Source organism: Oncorhynchus keta, chromosome 14 (genome assembly GCF_023373465.1).
Source record: "Oncorhynchus keta strain PuntledgeMale-10-30-2019 chromosome 14, Oket_V2, whole genome shotgun sequence".
NCBI classification, from domain to species: domain Eukaryota; kingdom Metazoa; phylum Chordata; class Actinopteri; order Salmoniformes; family Salmonidae; genus Oncorhynchus; species Oncorhynchus keta.
Window position 1 is genome coordinate 69,360,774 of NC_068434.1, and position 20,128 is coordinate 69,380,901.

At 44.2% G+C, this 20,128-nt stretch overlaps 1 protein-coding gene across 2 annotated transcripts in view; it reads right to left on the bottom strand.

The window, feature by feature from the left end:
* Positions 1–18,981, bottom strand: part of LOC118393874 (ubiquitin carboxyl-terminal hydrolase MINDY-2-like) — a 28,814-nt gene extending 9,833 nt beyond the window's left edge. For both annotated transcript variants that reach the window (XM_035787031.2, XM_035787030.2), the window contains exons 1-5: positions 18,060–18,981; positions 17,097–17,154; positions 11,571–11,635; positions 3,443–3,601; positions 143–245 (exon numbers count right to left, since the gene is read on the bottom strand). In XM_035787031.2, coding sequence (XP_035642924.1) covers positions 143–245; positions 3,443–3,601; positions 11,571–11,635; positions 17,097–17,154; positions 18,060–18,959 — 1,285 coding nt within the window. In that variant the 5' untranslated portion in view covers positions 18,960–18,981. The remainder of the gene's footprint in view (positions 1–142; positions 246–3,442; positions 3,602–11,570; positions 11,636–17,096; positions 17,155–18,059) is intronic.
* Positions 18,982–20,128: the final 1,147 nt, after the last annotated feature.

Consider the following 20,128-nt stretch of genomic DNA (forward strand, 5'->3'; position numbering starts at 1 on the left):
CAGGAATGTGTAGCCCAGGCCTCCGTTTATCTGCTCAGCGCAATAGGAGGAAATGTCAGCCTTATCAAGCAGCCTGGGATGTGTAGCGGAGAGGCAGCGAGAAAGAAAGCAACACATCCCTCCAGTCCATCGGTCCACCTACCTTCCCCAGCCAGCTCGCTGCTGTCCGACTGTTTGCAGGAGATGATCTTCTCCACCAGCTGGTTGTAGCTGCAGTTACCCACTGCCTTCACAGTGTCGCCCATCTGGAGGAACATAAAAGAGGAGAGCATTCATCAACCGTTGTTGTGTTCTACTATTCACTGTGTCGCCCATCTGGAGGAACATAAAAGAGGAGAGCATTCATCAACCGTTGTTGTGTTCTACTATTCACTGTGTCGCCCATCTGGAGGAACATAAAAGAGGAGAGCATTCATCAACCGTTGTTGTGTTCTACTATTCACTGTGTCGCCCATCTGGAGGAACATAAAAGAGGAGAGCATTCATCAACCGTTGTTGTGTTCTACTATTCACTGTGTCGCCCATCTGGAGGAACATAAAAGAGGAGGGCATTCATCAACCGTTGTTGTGTTCTACTATTCACTGTGTCGCCCATCTGGAGGAACATAAAAGAGGAGGGCATTCATCAACCGTTGTTGTGTTCTACTATTCACTGTGTCGCCCATCTGGAGGGAACATAAAAGAGGAGAGCATTCATCAACCGTTGTTGTGTTCTACTATTCACTGTGTCGCCCATCTGGAGGGAACATAAAAGAGGAGAGCATTCATCAACCGTTGTTGTGTTCTACTATTCACTGTGTCGCCCATCTGGAGGAACATAAAAGAGGAGGGCATTCATCAACCGTTGTTGTGTTCTACTATTCACTGTGTCGCCCATCTGGAGGAACATAAAAGAGGAGGGCATTCATCAACCGTTGTTGTGTTCTACTATTCACTGTGTCGCCCATCTGGAGGGAACATAAAAGAGGAGAGCATTCATCAACCGTTGTTGTGTTCTACTATTCACTGTGTCACCCATCTGGAGGGAACATAAAAGAGGAGGGCATTCATCAACCGTTGTTGTGTTCTACTATTCACTGTGTCGCCCATCTGGAGGAACAAAAAAGAGGAGGGCATTCATCAACCGTTGTTGTGTTCTACTATTCACTGTGTCGCCCATCTGGAGGAACATAAAAGAGGAGGGCATTCATCAACCGTTGTTGTGTTCTACTATTCACTGTGTCGCCCATCTGGAGGAACATAAAAGAGGAGAGCATTCATCAACCGTTGCTGTGTTCTACTATTCACTGTGTCGCCCATCTGGAGGAACATAAAAGAGGAGGGCATTCATCAACCGTTGTTGTGTTCTACTATTCACTGTGTGGCCCATCTGGAGGAACATAAAAGAGGAGAGCATTCATCAACCGTTGTTGTGTTCTACTATTCACTGTGTCGCCCATCTGGAGGAACATAAAAGAGGAGGGCATTCATCAACCGTTGTTGTGTTCTACTATTCACTGTGTCGCCCATCTGGAGGAACATAAAAGAGGAGAGCATTCATCAACCGTTGTTGTGTTCTACTATTCACTGTGTCGCCCATCTGGAGGAACATAAAAGAGGAGGGCATTCATCAACCGTTGTTGTGTTCTACTATTCACTGTGTCGCCCATCTGGAGGAACATAAAAGAGGAGGGCATTCATCAACCGTTGTTGTGTTCTACTATTCACTGTGTCGCCCATCTGGAGGGAACATAAAAGAGGAGAGCATTCATCAACCGTTGTTGTGTTCTACTATTCACTGTGTCGCCCATCTGGAGGAACAAAAAAGAGGAGGGCATTCATCAACCGTTGTTGTGTTCTACTATTCACTGTGTCGCCCATCTGGAGGAACATAAAAGAGGAGGGCATTCATCAACCGTTGTTGTGTTCTACTATTCACTGTGTCGCCCATCTGGAGGAACATAAAAGAGGAGAGCATTCATCAACCGTTGCTGTGTTCTACTATTCACTGTGTCGCCCATCTGGAGGAACATAAAAGAGGAGGGCATTCATCAACCGTTGTTGTGTTCTACTATTCACTGTGTGGCCCATCTGGAGGAACATAAAAGAGGAGGGCATTCATCAACCGTTGTTGTGTTCTACTATTCACTGTGTCGCCCATCTGGAGGAACATAAAAGAGGAGGGCATTCATCAACCGTTGTTGTGTTCTACTATTCACTGTGTCGCCCATCTGGAGGAACATAAAAGAGGAGGGCATTCATCAACCGTTGTTGTGTTCTACTATTCACTGTGTCGCCCATCTGGAGGGAGGATAAAAGAGGAGAGCATTCATCAACCGTTGTTGTGTTCTACTATTCACTGTGTCACCCATCTGGAGGGAACATAAAAGAGGAGAGCATTCATCAACCGTTGTTGTGTTCTACTATTCACTGTGTCGCCCATCTGGAGGAACATAAAAGAGGAGAGCATTCATCAACCGTTGTTGTGTTCTACTATTCACTGTGTCGCCCATCTGGAGGAACATAAAAGAGGAGGGCATTCATCAACCGTTGTTGTGTTCTACTATTCACTGTGTTACCCATCTGGAGGAACATAAGAGGAGGGCATTCATCAACCGTTGTTGTGTTCTACTATTCACTGTGTCGCCCATCTGGAGGAACATAAAAGAGGAGAGCATTCATCAACCGTTGTTGTGTTCTACTATTCACTGTGTCGCCCATCTGGAGGGAACATAAGAGGAGGGCATTCATAAACCGTTGTGTTCTATTATGCAGTGAAGAACAAGCGATAAGACCATATTGTCATGTTTTCAAAAGAAAAATACCCAATATGAGTTGTACACTAACCAGTCATTCTGAAGTAATTTCTTTCATAAATAATGTGTGGAGTTGGTTTATTGTCTATATGACAAACGGCTATAGAGTACCACAGTATGAGTTATAATACCCATAAAACCTAGTGGTCAAACAGGGAAATAGTTCCAATCTTTTTTCCACCATTCATTTTTCCCACAGGGGATTTTAGAAACACTTAAAATAAGGGCTGTGTTTTTCGTGGAGGCTTACCCTGGCGTGACATGTTGATAACAGTGTAAACCTCTCTAGGACAAGGTGACTTTAAACAATATATTTGCCTGTATATCATAGCAATAGCTACATGGGTTAAAAAGGTAGACTTAGCGTTATGATGTTGCCGTGAGCAGCACCGCAGTTACTGCAATGAGATGCGATGCAATACTTTGCTCTCACAGTCACACAGAGGATCTGGGAATGTGCACAGGGTTTGCTTCACGCTGCTACTATGTGGTAGCTACAGGACCAAAACAGCAGAGAAGGTCAGCCTCAGGCTTCAATGTTCTGAGTTATTGCGGATATTGACCCACTACTGCTGTTTTCTTTGTGCATTTATGTCAACTCACCGAGTCTACTTTTAAAGGGGGCTGAGAGAGGGAAGGGTTCTCACCTGCAGGTCCACCAGCCAGCCGTGGTAGAGAGGGATGTCCAGCAGGTCAAAGACAATGCACTCTGGGGTGTACTCAAAGACCCGCACCCCTGTGAACTTCACGTTGACATCCAGCCCTGTCTGCAGCTTGTGCAGCACCGCCATGGCATCACTCATATTCTGGGGGACAACATATAGAAAGTCATGTTCCTTTTCAAGGTCTTTAGCCAGGGATGTTGGTCTTTGTAGAATTGTTGTTAACTATGGCATTGAAATAAGATTTGACATTGGAATAAATGTTGAGGACAGTGAACCAACTACTGTCACATACTACAGCAGTTACAGCTAGAAAAACCGCAGACTCACCCACAGAAACCTGCTAGTTTGTATTATCAGTTAAGTATACAAACTGTACAAATCAGAAAGTGTCCTGACCAAGGAACTTCCTGTCTACCGTACTCATCACTCCCTCCCGTCTTTCGCCCCTCAGACACAGAAAAGACTAACAAGACCCATCTGTAGCAACGCACGTCTTTTTCAGCCATCTGTTTCCTGTGTTTGAGGAACGCAAAATCCACTTGTAACTTAAATCTTTCTGAATTGATTGCTTTCACATTACTTCTACGACTCTTTCATACTTTTGCTTGTGCCTGTCTTTTTTAGTCATTAACGTTACGACCGCGGAAATATTTGTAATGACCTGTCAAACACACTCCGGTAACGCCTGAAATGGGCTAAATAGAATACATTGTCTTTCTGTTGCATCTATAAGAACACTAAAGCTTATTTCGGGGATGTTATTTTGATGTGGAACTGTGGAACTGAAAAAAGTAATAATTTGCTACAATTGAAATGTTAACAAATTAAATGCACTGAAATGGATGCAACTTCTGAAAATGAACACTCGGATTATAGTGATATTATGTCTGAACTTGCAAACAATTCAAAGTATGTATAGGTAGGTGTAATCTACAGCCAAGCGTGTTGAATTTTAATCCGAGGGGATCCTGCTATTGGCACAATTGTTGAATTATGCAACAGAACGTGACAACAGTCATGAATTAGGCAGTCTAGACAGCACAGGTGAGTGCAGGTAGACCAAGAGTCCTAGACAGAGGAGGTGTTTGTGGTTGCAGCCCTGTTCCACCCCTTTATGTTAATGTTTCATTTATGCAAATACATCCATTGTATTTATGCAACTGTTTCAAGTACACATTTTCTTTATTTTAACATAAAATATCAAATATAAAAGAAATACCTGACTTATATATCTATAAATAAAATGGTGAGTGCCCCCCCCCCCAAAAAAGAAACACCTGAATTCCCAACAAAATCCCTGAACGCCATTCATTATTTTTCAGTGCCAGTAAAATGTTTTATGTGCTATAACTCAGTCAATCCTGATGGATAAAAAAAAAAATCTAAAAGTTTGGAGTGTATTCATCTATTGTCCAACTGCTGCATTTATTAGAATTGTTTTCAAAACCTTTTAACAATTTTGATGACCGTTGCTTTGGTCTCTGTCACAGGGAGCCTCTGCAGCTGTCCCCATACACACAAGAGGTGATAGTGGGTGACTTTGTGTGTGTTTTCTCAATTTTCTAAGAGGATAACCTGTCAATAGGAGGGAAAATAAATTCCCAAAAGCAGGGAGATTCTCCCGCTTTCGCACTTAGCGGTGTGGGTCGTTGAAAATCATTTCGCTGGACGATCTGTGTTGGGGGGGGATTAGGACGCCTGTGGACAGTTGTGGGGAGGATTAGTATGGTTCATGTAACAGACCATGCAGCTGCTCCACTCCAAAGGAAGAGAGCTTCAGTCACATGACATCAGATGAACCCCCTGAGAGCTAGTGATTAGCGCCTCACTAAGCGGGGGGCTTCCTCCATTTCCACAGTGCTTTGCATTGCTGTTTACACTATATATTCACAAAAGTATGTGGACACCCCTTCAAATGAGTGGATTTGGCTATTTCAGCCACACCTATTGCTGACAGGTGTATAAAATTGAGCACACCGCCATGCAATCTCCAGAGACAAACATTGGCAGTAGAATGGCCTTACTGAAGAGCTCAGTGATTTCAACGTCATAGGATGCCACCTTTCCAACAAGTCAGTTGGTCAAATATCTGCCCTGAAAACGTCTAGGAGCAACAACGGCTTAGCTGTGAAGTGGTAGGCCAAACAAGCTCACAGAATTGTCTGTCCTCTGTTGCAAGACTCGGTACAGAGTTCCAAACTGCCTCTGGAAACAACATAAGCACAAGAACGGTTTGCCAGGAGATTCATGAAATGGGTTTTCATGGCCGAGCAGCTGCACACAAGCCTAAGATCACCATGTGCAATGCCAAGCATCGGCTGGAGTGGTGTAAAGCTCACTGCAATTGGATTCTGGGGCAGTGGAAACATTCTCTGGAGTGTTGAATAATGCTTCACCATCTGGCAGTCCGACAGACAAATCTGGGTTTGGTGTATGCCAGGAGAACTCTACCTGCCCCAATGCATAGTGCCAACTGTAAAGTTCGGTGGAGGAGGAATAATGGTCTGAATTTTTTTTGGGGGGGTCATGTTGTCCATCATTGAGACACACAGCAAGGATTCTCTCTGCTTTATCCTCCTTGTTTTCCTAATTGCATTTTTGAGAACAGGTGCTAAAGCAAAAGTCAAACGTGAGTCAGCGCAGTGTAGCAAAAACACACACACTGACAAGTGCACACACAAATGTGTGGGCACTGCGTCTCTGTCTGGCGGGTGGCGAAGCTGGCAGAACAGTAAGAGATCAGGAACGTGCCCGCCCACTGCTCCTGCTCTGCCCAGTGCCCAACATGCTGCCTGCTCTGCACACCCACACCCTCCTGCTGTGTGGCCAAGCCCTGCTCCACTCAGCTCCAGCCGCTCACAGACTACAGATTATGACCAGAGTACATTAAGTGCCACCCTAACCACACTAATCATAAATTCTGTGCTGAAAATGGGATCCACACAGAGCCTTTGATATTTGCATGTGATGATGTACAGTTGGCTATTCCCTGGACAATGAAGGCCAGTATTCAATGGTTCCACTCCAGCTTTTACGAAAGAGGGATTGGAAGAAGATTGGATAAACAGGCCGGCCTTCCTGTAGTGTTCCACTAACAGGCTGGGAGCCAGATCAAAATTTTATTCCCCCCAGCAGTCACACACACACACACACACGACCACGCTCATTCGCCAGCACGTCTCGCTCTCTCTCACACACGCTCTGCTTCCACTTGGGACTGGTGAGTTACTCCAGACCTCTATCCACTGGCAAATCAGGCTGATCAGGCTGACCACGAAGCTGACTGACAGACTAATTGACAGACACAGGCAAAAGCTTTGCTTCAGTTTTCATGTCAAAATGGCATTCTGGACAGCTCCCTGAGTATTATGGAGATCTGTCACAAAACTTTATTAGGTCGTGTTAAAAAGAAAAACGTTATTGCAACCTCTTTGCAATAAGAAATTGAGACCAAAAGCTCAAGAGAAGTTCCAAGTGTTTAATACCAAGGATACATTCAGCTGAGTGCACATATTTAGAAAGTTCACAAAACATCTTATACTCTTCCCTCCTTTTGGTCACCACCGTCTTGAAGTTGTCACCTCCCAGCGATACATTTATGACCCCAATGAGTTTCCCTCTGCCTGCTGTGGAATGTCCATGCTCCTCTCTTTGTTCAGCCAGATGTCAGAATCCCACCTTGTCCATCTTCTGTTCTGGACTTGACCCTGCTCTCTGATCCTAGGCAATTTCCTCTTCTCTGATTGGGTTATGGTTTCTAAATTAGCATACACACAGTTTCAGGGCCTAAACTCCATTAATTCTCACAGTAATCATTCACTAAACAGGATAAAAACTACAGTTTAACATGTTACATTTGAATTGAATCCATCAGTAGCCTACGTCAGTTTAAGTCTGCATTTGAGTCTACAACTGTGCACTCTTAAAATCCACAATCATGTTGCATACAGCGACACACTCCCATCCTGCTACATTATTTTTTTAGGAGCATCTCTATCTCAATAAAATAGAATATTCTATATCGTATAACCATAAAAGCGCTGTCAAGTGAATAGTGCTAGTGTGCAATCTCTCAGGAGTGCCATTTATGGGAACATGACCAGTCTTTGCAGAATAAACCTTTACTAATCGCTCCAGTTTCTGAGTTACTATTTAACAGCAGCCAAGCAATCGCTATTTTAATCCTCATATCCTCCGACAGATGATATTTGATGTTTTGAAGCCAGAATTTATAAATAGAACTCTGTTATGATGAACTCCTTCAACACTCTTCAAAATCATAATAAAAGGAGCTTGACTATTCAAATATGCAGCAGACAATATCAAACAAAAAGGAAAGAACAAGATTATATATATATATATATACACACACACTGCTCAAAACAATTAAGGGAACACTTAAACAACACAATGTAACTCCAAGTCAATCACACTTCTGTGAAATCAAACTGTCCACTTAGGAAGCAACACTGATTGACAATACATTTCACATGCTGTTGTGCAAATGGAATAGACAACAGGTGGAAATTATAGGCAATTAGCAAGACACCCCCAATAAAGGAGTGGTTCTGCAGGTGGTGACCACAGACCACTTCTTAGTTCCTACGCTTCTTAGCTGATGTTTTGGTCACTTTTGAATGCTGGCGGTGCTTTCACTCTAGTGGTAGCATGAGACGGAGTCTACAACCCACACAAGTGGCTCAGGTAGTGCAGCTCATCCATGATGGCACATCAATGCGAGCTGTGGCAAGAAGGTTTGCTGTGTCTGTCAGCGTAGTGTCCAGAGCATGGAGGCGCTACCAGGAGACAGGCCAGTACATCAGGAGACGTGGAGGAGGCCGTAGGAGGGCAACGACCCAGCAGCAGGACCGCTACCTCCGCCTTTGTGCAAGGAGGAGCAGGAGGAGCACTGCCAGAGCCCTGCAAAATGACCTCCAGCAGGCCACAAATGTGCATGTGTCTGCTCAAACGGTCAGAAACAGACTCCATGAGGGTGGTATGAGGGCCTGACGTCCACAGGTGGGGGTTGTGCTTACAGCCCAACACCATGCAGGACATATGGCATTTGCCAGAGAACACCAAGATTGGCAAATTCGCCACTGGCGCCCTGTGCTCTTCACAGATGAAAGCAGGTTCACACTGAGCACGCGACAGAGTCTGGAGACGCCGTGGAGAACGTTCTGCTACCTGAAACATCCTAAAGCATGACCGGTTTGGCGGTGGGTCAGTCATGGTGTGGAATTTATTTGGGGGGCTGCACAGCCCTCCATGTGCTCGCCAGAGGTAGCCTGACTGCCATTAGGTACCGAGATGAGATCCTCAGACCCCTTGTGAGACCATATGCTGGTGCGGTTGGCCCTGGGTTCCTCCTAATGCAAGATAATGCTAGACCTCATGTGGCTGGAGTGTGTCAGCAGTTCCTGCAAGAGGAAGGCATTGATGCTATGGACTGGCCCACCCGTTCCCCAGACCTGAATCCAATTGACCACATCTGGGACATCATGTCTCACTCCATCCACCAACGCCACGTTGCACCACAGACTGTCCAGGAGTTGGCGGATGCTTTAGTCCAGATCTGGGAGGAGATCCATCAGGAGACCATCCGCCACCTCATCAGGAGCATGCCCAGGCGTTGTAGGGAGGTCATACAGGCACGTGGAGGACACACACACACTACGGAGCCTCATTTTGACTTGTTTTAACGACATTACATCAAAGTTGGATCAGCCTGTAGTGTGGTTTTCCACTTTAATTTTGAGTGTGACTCCAATGAGTGTGACTCCAAATCCAGACCTACATGGGTTGATAAATTTGATTTCCATTGATAATGTGTGTGATTTTGTTGTCAGCACATTCAATTATGTAAAGAAAAAAGTATTTAATAAAAATATTTAATTCATTCAGATCTAGGATGTGTTATTTTAGTGTTCCCTTTATGTTTTTGAGCAGTAAAAGTTTGGGGTCACTTAGAAATGTCCTTGTTTTTGGAAAGAAAGAAAAGCACATTTTTGGTCCATTAAAATATCATCAAATTGTTCAGAAATACAGTGTAGACATTGTTAATGTTGTAAATAACTATTGTAGCTGGAAAAGGCTGATTATTTATGGAATATCCACATAGGCGTACAGAGGCCCATTATCAGCAACCATCACTCCTGTGTTCCAATGGCACGTTGTGTTAGCTAATCCAAGTTTATAATTTTAAAAGGCTAATTGATCATTAGAAAACCCGTTTGCAATTATGTTAGTGCAGCTGAAAACTGTTGTGCTTATTAAAGACGCAATAAATCTGGCCACCTTTAGACTAGTTGAGAATCTGTAGCGTCAGCATTTTTGTGGGTTTGATTACAGGCTCAAAATGGCTAGAAACGAAGGACTTCCTTCTGAAACTCGTCAGTCTATTCTTGTGATGAAGGCTATTCCATGTGAGAAATTGCCAAGAAACTGAAGATCCCGTACAACGCTGTGTACTACTCCCGTCACAGAACAGCGCAAACTTGCTCTAACCAGAATAGGAAGATGAGTGGGAGGCCCCGGTGCACAACTGAGTAAGAGGACAAGTACATTATAGTGTCTAATTTGAAAAACAGACGCCTCACAAGTCCTCAACTGGCAGCTTCATTAAATAGTACTCGCAAAACACCAGTCTCAACATCAACAGTGAAGAGGCGACCCCAGGATGCTGGCATTCTTGGCAGGAACTTGGAGAGCTACGACTGTACGGCAGTCAGAACATTCTCCTTGGACAATAATCGAGAGACTGGTATGTACACACGCACACATGACTGTTCTCCTCCCCGAGCGATGACGTCCGTGAAGAGAATAACATTCACAGATGTGCTGGTTCTTTGCCACAGCAGAGTGGAGAGAAGGAGGAGAGGAAGAAAGGCCATGGCCCTCCCACATTCCAGGCAGCAGGGATAGGGATGGGATTGTGGATGGGAATTATAAAGCCATCCCTGCCAGGCCATGTGAACCACCCAGAGCCCCAGCACTGGCCTCGATCTGAACTCAGCCATGCATCCCTGAGCACCCTCCCACAGCGATGTGAAGAGACATGACCTGCCCCTCATGACCATGTTGTGCGGTTGGCCTGATAAGACGCAGCTTATGTAACCTATATAGGGGCTAAATGCAGCTCCAGGGCAGTGAGCTGTTTTTTTATGTAACCTATATAGGGGCTAAATGCAGCTCCAGGGCAGTGAGCTTTTTTTTAATGTAACCTATATAGGGGCTAAACGCAGCTCCAGGGCAGTGGGCTGTTTTTTATGGAACCTATATAGGGGCTAAACACAGCTCCAGGGCAGTGGCCTGTTTTTTATGTAACCTATAGAGGCTAAACGCAGCTCCAGGGCAGTGGGCTGTTTTTTATGTAACCTATATAGGGGCTAAACGTAGCTCCAGGGCAGTGGGCTGTTTTTTATGGAACCTATATAGGGGCTAAACGCAGATCCAGGGCAGTGGGCTGTTTTTTATGTAACCTATATAGGGGCTAAACGTAGCTCCAGGGCAGTGGGCTGTTTTTTATGTAACCTATATAGGGGCTAAACGCAGCTCCAGGGCAGTGGGCTGTTTTTTATGGAACCTATATAGGGGCTAAACGCAGCTCCAGGGCAGTGGGCTGTTTTTCCATACAACCATAATCATCATGCTGCCTATTTTCATCTTACATAAATATACATTCAGAGGTTTTTCTGAAGATTCATTCCCAATGCAAATGTTGCGCAAATGCACATGACCGTATAAACACTCATCTTAACATTGCATCGTTGCCATTTAGAATATGATATATTTCTGGATAGAAGAAGACAGGAACTGCAGTCACTAAAGGCAGGGATATTTTAGGCTGGGAAGTGAGAACAAGTGAGCCCCCTTGGCGTGGTGCGAGTTAATCGTGTGATGCTGCTGCTTTACTTTTTGGCTGATGCTCTGCCATCAGAGATCTAAGAGGGAGGGAGGGGGGGGTGCCCAACAACAACCTAGAGCCTGCCTGCCTCATCCTGCATGCCTGTGTGATTCTCCAACATGAGCCACAGAGATGAACCGGTAGACATGCGTATGATCAGTGAATAACTGCCCTTTTTGATTGTGTTAAGGCAACAGTCCTTACCTGTTCATAGTTTAGCCGCTGGGCTTCAGAAATCTCTTTCGGCTTGGCATCGAGGATGTAGTCTCCTGCAGGGGAGACAGAGCGAGGGAGAGAGAGAGGAGGAAGCAACATCAGAGGACCTGGGGATACAGGCTAAGTAAAGCAGCCACAGACACACAGGGGAGCTGAGAGGGAAAATATCATCAGGGTAGAGCCCTGCCCGCTCACCAGTGACATCACAGCCTGCTTACGTCAATCCCAAGTGAAGAGGTGATATTATCGACTATGTTCTGATTTCATAAGAGGTGTCTAATCCTCAGTGAGAAGCGGGATGTTGAGTGCTAAGCGCTGGCCAGCTGTTTTTCCAGGAAGGGCTCGGCCAGGCATGCGGGGTCAGTCAAGCTCTGGCCAGTGGGGAGCCGCTAGAGAGTTCTTAAGGGCTTAGTGTAGGACCTAGGAAGAGCAGCCACTGGGGCGGGCAGGGAGAGCCTTGTGAAGAGCCCTGTGGTGCTAATCACAGTGCACCTGTCATCCAACCATTAACGTCGCACCCAACTCCACCCTCCCCTCTCTGAGCAACACATAGCGGCAGTGTCTAGCTGTCAAAAACATACCCACTCGCGAGATATTTTATGTTACAAGATAATGATTCTGAGACTTTTATATCTGAAAAACAAAAATAGGCCTACTTTTTCTCATGATCCAACGATTGCTCTTACTTTAACAAAGTGAGCCAGTAGTCAGTGTGTTTGTGAACCGGGGAGCTACTCTGATTCGATCTCCATATCCTCTGCTCAGACACAGGCTTCCTCAGCCCTGGCCATGAATGCACCCAGCTGAGGCCAGTCAACTGACTCTGACATTTCTATGCCCAGGGAACCCCCAGCCATACCCCCCCTACCCCCCCCCGCCTGCCCCGTTCCCTGCCAGCTGACTCTAGACTGTGCCCTCCCTGCCTGGGCCTCTACTGCTGCTGATGATGATTCACTGGCATGCTCCACAGAGTACTAAATCCCAACACCGACCAGCAGCCTCTTTAATACAACATACATCTCCTCCACTTCTGCCCCTATGGGCCTCACAGTAGTTATTAATACAGCGCCTGAATCAGCCCACGTTAAATGGGGCTCTTTGTGAGCAGCTCTTTTTCACAAGCCATTGTTTTTTGTCTGGGCATAAAACAATAACTGTGCGTAATGAAGTGCAGTGGTGAGGCTAGGAGACAGACCTATCTGCCTGCTCCTGGACATTACACAACATGAATGTTTGACCAGGGACCAATCCATTCATTATGAGCTCTCAGCCAATAGCTGGAGTAAAGACAAAGCAGTCTCCACAAACACGGAGCTGCAATTTATGGGCACTTGTGAAAGAAGAGCAGAGACGACTCAGAGGCATATCTGGGATGATACGCATACACAGCCTGCATAACGCAGTTAAAGGTCGGCAATGTACTGAAGAGGGATGGCTACAACCATGAGCATTCCTCCGAGGAAATCTAACACGACAGTCGGAAAAACAGGAGTCGCATGAAATGAAAACGCTGTGCTTCATTACTGCTTGTCACCTGTGATTTGCAGAAGGGTTGAAGTGCTCACTGAGTCAGGGTGCTCAAACGAGACAGGGAGTGTTTTTACACTGAACTTGGAATCAACCATGGGTATCTGTAGGAGCAGATGAGCAAGGTGCAGAGCTGCAGACAGAGGGAGCAATCAGGGGATTCCATCTGGGGCACAATGGGGGAGAGGGCCCTGAGTGGGTGGGAGAGGGGGTAAAGGCCTCTCTGTGGCTTCTTACTGGTATTGAACATAGAGCTATGGGGTTGGAGTGAGTTCTGTGTTCCATCAGACCCACACACTAGGCTACCTCTGTCTCTCAATGTGCTAATGCTTTGGGTCAGTCTGAATGGTCTCCTCTCTCAGGGTTTCATGTCAGTTGGCCAGCAGGGTACAGTTTACAGTTTATTGTTTGCCTCCTCTCTTATAAAAAAGTATTTGAAGAAGGTCAAATTAGATTTGCCTGGTCATAGTGTTGTCTGACAATTAAATGCACACACTGTAGATTATACTTTTTCTTCCAGCAAAATGAACCGAACTCTAATGCATGCAATTCAATTATAATTTATCAGTCATGGACACCAAGCGCTATGCACTCAGAGGCAGATTCTGTGGGGAGGAAACACAAGGCTCTCCCATTAACAGAGTTCAACAACAGACAAAATTACTAATTCTCAATGACATTTTCCTAGCCAATGCATCCTAAAAATGTAACATCTAACCAAAAGGTAACTAAATTATTGCATACAATCATTATTACCCCTGGTACAAAACACATTAATGAGAAGTCAATACAACATTTGAGTTAGACCTAATGAAAAATACTTGAAGAGAAGCAGCAAACTGAGAAATGTAATGAACATTCCCATGACTGACATCAAAAATATATTTCTTGACAATGAAGAATCATCCCTCTGTTTCCCCAATCACATTTAGCTGTTTATATTATTGGTAGCTATCTAACTAATCTGTCCCCCAATGAAGCACGACAGTGTACACTGTAATTAAACCATGGTGAGAAATATCCATAGCCATAAATTAACGACAGTCTGTGTCTTGGCTCATAATGACTAATACAGATTAAATAAAAACCAGTTGAATCTGCTAATCACATGCAGAATGTAGGACAATGTAGCACAAACAGTCAGGAGTCTTTGGTACAAACTGACCTCTATACCGAACTCCCAAATGATCATATGAAAGTAAACAACTCCCATGGCATGACTAATGTGGATACATTTCAGGACTTCTGGCGTCTCTCAGAACTCAGCAGCTGGTGACTCCATTTCTCTTATAGTTAGAGTTGTTATTGACGCCTAACAGTCTTTATATGATGCATTTAGCTAGAACACACTCAAAACGGGACACTAGTCATAGCACCAGTCAAAGAATTATAGAGCTGGTAAAATTGAAGCCAAACTGACCACTGCCATGAAAAGAGGGCTTGGCTATAGTGACAGATTTTTCTCTCTCTATAGCTTAGATGAGAATGCCTTTAGTAACAGGACACCCCTGGTTCTTCATCATAACAGCACCCAGCTACGGAGGGAGGCAGTGGGGTCAGCGTGCTCCGCAAGGAGAAAGAACACAGCTCCTGTTTCCCTGACGTTAGCAGGGCTTGGTCCACAGGGATTCTTCAGTCCTCCTGGTCAGTCTATACTGGACCATACCACCTGACCTCACATGGGTATTAGCGATGCACGGGTGAGCTGTTTTTCATCAATAAAAGGCCACTCTAAAATGGACAGTTTTGTCACGCAACACAATGCCACAGCGTGCAATTGGCATGCTGACTGCAGCAATGTCCACCAGAGCTGTTGCCAGAGAATTTAATGTTAATTGTCTCTACCATAAGCCACTTTCAACACTGTTTTACAGAATTTGGCAGTACGTCCAACCGGCCTCACAACTGCAGACCACGTGTAACCACGCCTGCCCAGGACCTCCACATCCGGCTTCTCACCTGCGGGATCGTCTTAGACTAGCCACCTGGACAGTTGATGAAACTGAGGAGTATTTCTGTCTGTAATAAAGCCCTTTTGTGGGGAAAAACTCATTCTGATTGGCTGGGCCTGGGCCTGGCTCCCATGTGGGCCTACCCTCCCAGGCCCACCCATGGCTGCGCCACTGCCTAGTCATGTGAAATCCATAGATCGGGGCCGAATGAACTTATTTCAATTGACTGATTCCCTTATATGAACTGTACCTCAGTAAAATGGTTGAAATTGCTGCATGTTGCGTTTATATTTTTGTTCAGTATAGTTGACTTTGTTAAAATTGTTGTCTTTCATCTCTGCTTCTCTCACACAGCAAATACGTTCTGGGACCAAGGAGAAAATTGAATGACTTAAAAAAACATGAAAGATTTTACATGCAAAAATGTCTAAATTACATCAGTTTCACCAGTTTAGAAAATTAAAACAGCTCAACATGTTTTTGATAAGATCTCAATCCGGCTTGGATAAATATTTTATGTGGTTTAAATAATAAGATAATAATAATAAAGGTAAAGTGATGGCTTACACTTTTATGATGCTGATAAAGATAGCACCGCCACCTTTATAGACGGTCCCTAACCGCACATTCATTCTCTCAAGATGCTGAAAGAAACAATAATTATTACTAATTCTGCAGGAGTTAATATTATATTAGGCGATGTGAGAGGTTATAGACCTACAGTCAATCCACATTTCAGTTAGGCTACTATTTCAGTTAACACATCTGAACAGTAGTTCCCTTGATGTGCCATTTTGAATTCCCCGTCTTGAGACTGTTGAATCATCACACATGACATAGCCAGAACTGCCATCCTCCCTTTACTACTTTACTACATATTCCCCAAACATCAACGCTCCATTTCGCAGATTTTCTATTATTGAATTAAACTCCGACATTGTCCTTTTTGCCTCAGTGGATCGATTTGAACTTTTCTGCCCAAGTCCCCAAATGCATTTGGCAATTGCCGTGTATTTAGGGCACTACAGTTAGTGTGTAGCCTAAGCTTTAGGGCCTAACGCCAGACAGAAATAATTAAATGAAAACCTCAATGTAGTCTATAGATATGAATTGCACATTTATGGATTTTTTATGCATTGTTTTCTCTTTATTCAACTCGCCTGCCCGCCCTTCATCCATACAATATTTTATGACCCTAAACCTACCCACCACATCTGTGGGGACTCCAGGCATATAACTAATGGGTGTACAAGTACATATGCACTCTCCTGAGGGTAGGTCTAGCAGCAATGTGACGACCAGAATGCGTATAATGATCCAGATACAGTATTGAATTTATTACAGAATATTCCATTGTATTCACTGGCTAAGAATCAAGTGGAGGTTTTGTTAATTTATAAGGAAAACTCAGGTAATATTGGCATATTGGTGATTTCACAGCAGCTATGCAATTACTGTGTGCCATTGCTTAAATCATATGAAATCCATATTATATAGCAATTTATCCTAAAGCTAGGAGAGGCAGCAAATCCACAGTCTACTGAAGGGAGGTGAGGAAATTAGTATAATAAAACTGAAGGGCCAGGCAGGCAGTGAGGCAGGTCCTGTGATTATTCATACAGTAATGCCTTCCCAGGCAGTGGGACATAATTACAGCCCTCCAGTACTCTGTCATTAAGGTCACATTGCACTTCCCAGGCTAGTTTCTACTACAGCTCAATGCTCCACTGCACTGGTGTACTACGGTTACAGCCAGACTAGCAATTTGTGACATGGACCTTCCAGGCAGGTTCAAAACCAAAGAAAAAGACAGTATTTCCCATTGCATTTGAGCACCGTCAAGGTGGCTTGAATTTGTATCAGGCTTAAAAAAAAAAAAAAAACAGGTCACAACTGTCCATAAACTTAGAGAAATACTAGAGACCAGGAATAAACTGTACATTTCACCCTCCAGGAGAGCACCGAAAGAACAGGTCACTGATTTAAATGACACTTGGGTCTTCGGTTTCGTAAACAGATTCCCACTTGTACTTACCAAGATATTCCATCAACTGTTCAGCAGTTATGATCTCCATCATTGGTGGCATCTTCACCTGTAATGGAACCACATACATTACTTAACAAACCAAACAATATGACTAAAGTTAGTCAGGCCAATAGAACCTGGCTGACAGGAATCTCCCTCCCCCATGATTATGGTTCACAGTAAATACACCCACACCTGGGAAGTGGAAAACTGTGTTTAAAGTCACCAGAAGTGCATTGTTAGCAGTTGCACAACTGTCAGCACACACCCAGGCGTTTGAAGCAAAGAATCCTGTTTACAGTCACTTTCATGTCACCCATTTTCACAGTAGGTAGTGAAGTTTTAGGGAAGGTTTCAGACACAGAGCTGCAGTTTAAGTTGTGAAGCCACATACTGAATCAGAATCTCCACCGCCTGCCAACCAACTGTCACTGACAATAAATAAACATTATCTTTATGATGTAAATAAAACCAGAGGCTTAAAAATGACTAAATTGGAAGCTCTGAGACTACTTATAAGAGAGACTAAGCTGCCAAGGCCACAGCATGGGGAAAATATATACAACTGGGTCTATTGTATAATTGGTCAATGTGACCTGTCAACAAACTCCATCATAAAATTACAATAATTGAGTATTAAGAGAAAATAAAGATGAATGAATACGAGTGGTATAATTTGAACTTTGACTTAAATTCTGCCCAAATGAAGGAAGATTATTTATGAATCTTCAACTTTTCATGGTATTCTATATTCTGGCAGGTGACAATAGATTATTTTACTACTGATCATTCCATTTTTATTTAAAACTGATAATACAACAGATAGCGTAGTTATGACGACCAGCTTCAGAATTACTTCTCTCTTAGGAATTTAGTATTGACAAATAGTAGATGTGAAAATGTTCCAAATGGCATCACGCACACCACATGTAAACTTGTCTCAGAGGTCTGGTTATGATGTCAGTCATTTACCTTCCATGCCAGCAATAGTACATTCATAATTGCCAGCAATGGGCATGGACCGTTCTCATTCTGGGTAATGATAGGTGTGTTTTCCTCCTTCCACTTGATCCACTTGATGTGGTATATGGACTGGCCAGCGCCCCGGTCCTTGGTGCACGGGATCTTAGTTCCATCAGCCCCATACTCGCTCTGTAGTGTTATTGCCAGCCCCCTGTCCTCCAACCCTTCACTGTTGAGATCGAAACTGGGACAGGAGTTGAGGTTCGAGAAGGACTCAAGTGAGTCAGCGCTCCTAGATTCTGCCGCGATGCACGGGTCACTCCCACTCTGCAAACCCTCGCATATGGTTTTGTCAATCGCAACTCCACATTTGACGTTTCCCGTATTTGTTTTGTCCGAACATAGGTGTGTCGGTTTTGCCAGCTTCGCTGGTTCAACTGACTCACGACCCAACAACTCAGCTTCACCATCTGTAATCCTTACCCCCATTGAGGAAGGCTCGCCATCCGTTTTATTGTTTACTAACTTTGAGGTGGCACCCTCGTTATTTCCTGTAGCCAGTTGCGTGCCATATCCCATCCCGTTACTCAAATTATCTCCAGATCCAGAGGACAATGTCTCCGACCAACCACTCGATTGAATGTTCTTCTCTTGCACCGAGAGAGACTCGATCATTTCTGCCATATCTAATTTCTCAACACTGGAGATTTCATTATTAGCAGTGCTAGGGGCACTACTGGAGCTAGTAGTACAACTAACCAAAGTACTGAGAGAACGCTCACTATTCTTGCACGTATCGGTCGCTCCCTTCATTCCGCCAACTGTTTTAATATCGCCCATCTCTCCTGCAATAGTAGCACATAGAGTACTTCCTCCAACATCTCGATGCAGGTTTGCATTTTTCTCCATTTCGATGTACACACTGTCGACAGCCTTAAGCTAGCTTAATTCCAGCTTCAGCCCCACAGACGCCATGACATCTCTGCCAGTGACGTCACTGTAGAAGAGCCCACAGAGTTCTGGAAGAAATGCCTCTTCAGGCCAAGGAGAGGCAGTAGAGAATAACTGGAGACGTGAGTGCTGATTTTCATAATTTGGGTGTGTTCTGTACATTTTTAATCCGTTTGCAACAAATTGCAATGCTTTCTCGGCATGGTTTCCTGACATTTTTACATTAATATTAATTGGCCCCCACGATTAAATCGGGGAGGGGACTGTGGATCTGTCTCCATCCTTTCGTTTATATGTTCATTTTAATCACATGCGATTTTTCAGAAAGCACTGGGCCGATTTGAACGAAACTTGGGTGGATAATGAGTCTTGCCATAGAGAGCAGGCATTTACAAAATCACTCTGATTGGCCAGATGGTGGCTATAATAAGAGATTGAAAATGAACATTTCGAAGGTCACGCTCCTCACCCTGTTTGACCTAAAGTCATGAAATTCGGTACATAGGCCCCTCTCCTCACAAGGAACACATTTGCATCAGGGACACATAAGGTCCGCCACGTTGGATTTTCCGCAATTTAGACTTTTGTGAAAAACACTTAAAATGCTACTCTTCTGGCAACGAATGGCCGATCTGTACAAAACTTTACATATGGCATTTATGGACAAATCCCTCTTAATGCAATATTTTCCAGACTAGTACCGAAAACAACATGGCCACTATTGACCAATAAACGTTCACCTATGCATGGCCTGGCACTTAAATGCATATACATCAGTGAAGGATATTCATATTGAAACACAATTTGTTGCACATGCTGCAAACACTGTCAAGACTCAACATATGCAAGAACATAGTGATGGGTCGTTCGCGAACGAGTCGGCTGTTGAAGGTGAGCGTTGGGAGCACGCTCGCACATCAGAAGAGCCGAATATATTTATAAAAATATACAAAAAAAATAATTTATGAATAATCAAAATATTTAAATGAATAGAATGAACTAATTCAAAGAACGAAAATATAAATAAAATAATATAGGCCTAAATTCTCAAGAGCACACACATTCGTTATGTCTGCTCAGACTAACAACCTGTTGTTCCTGTCAATCAGACACGCAGTGTCAACCAA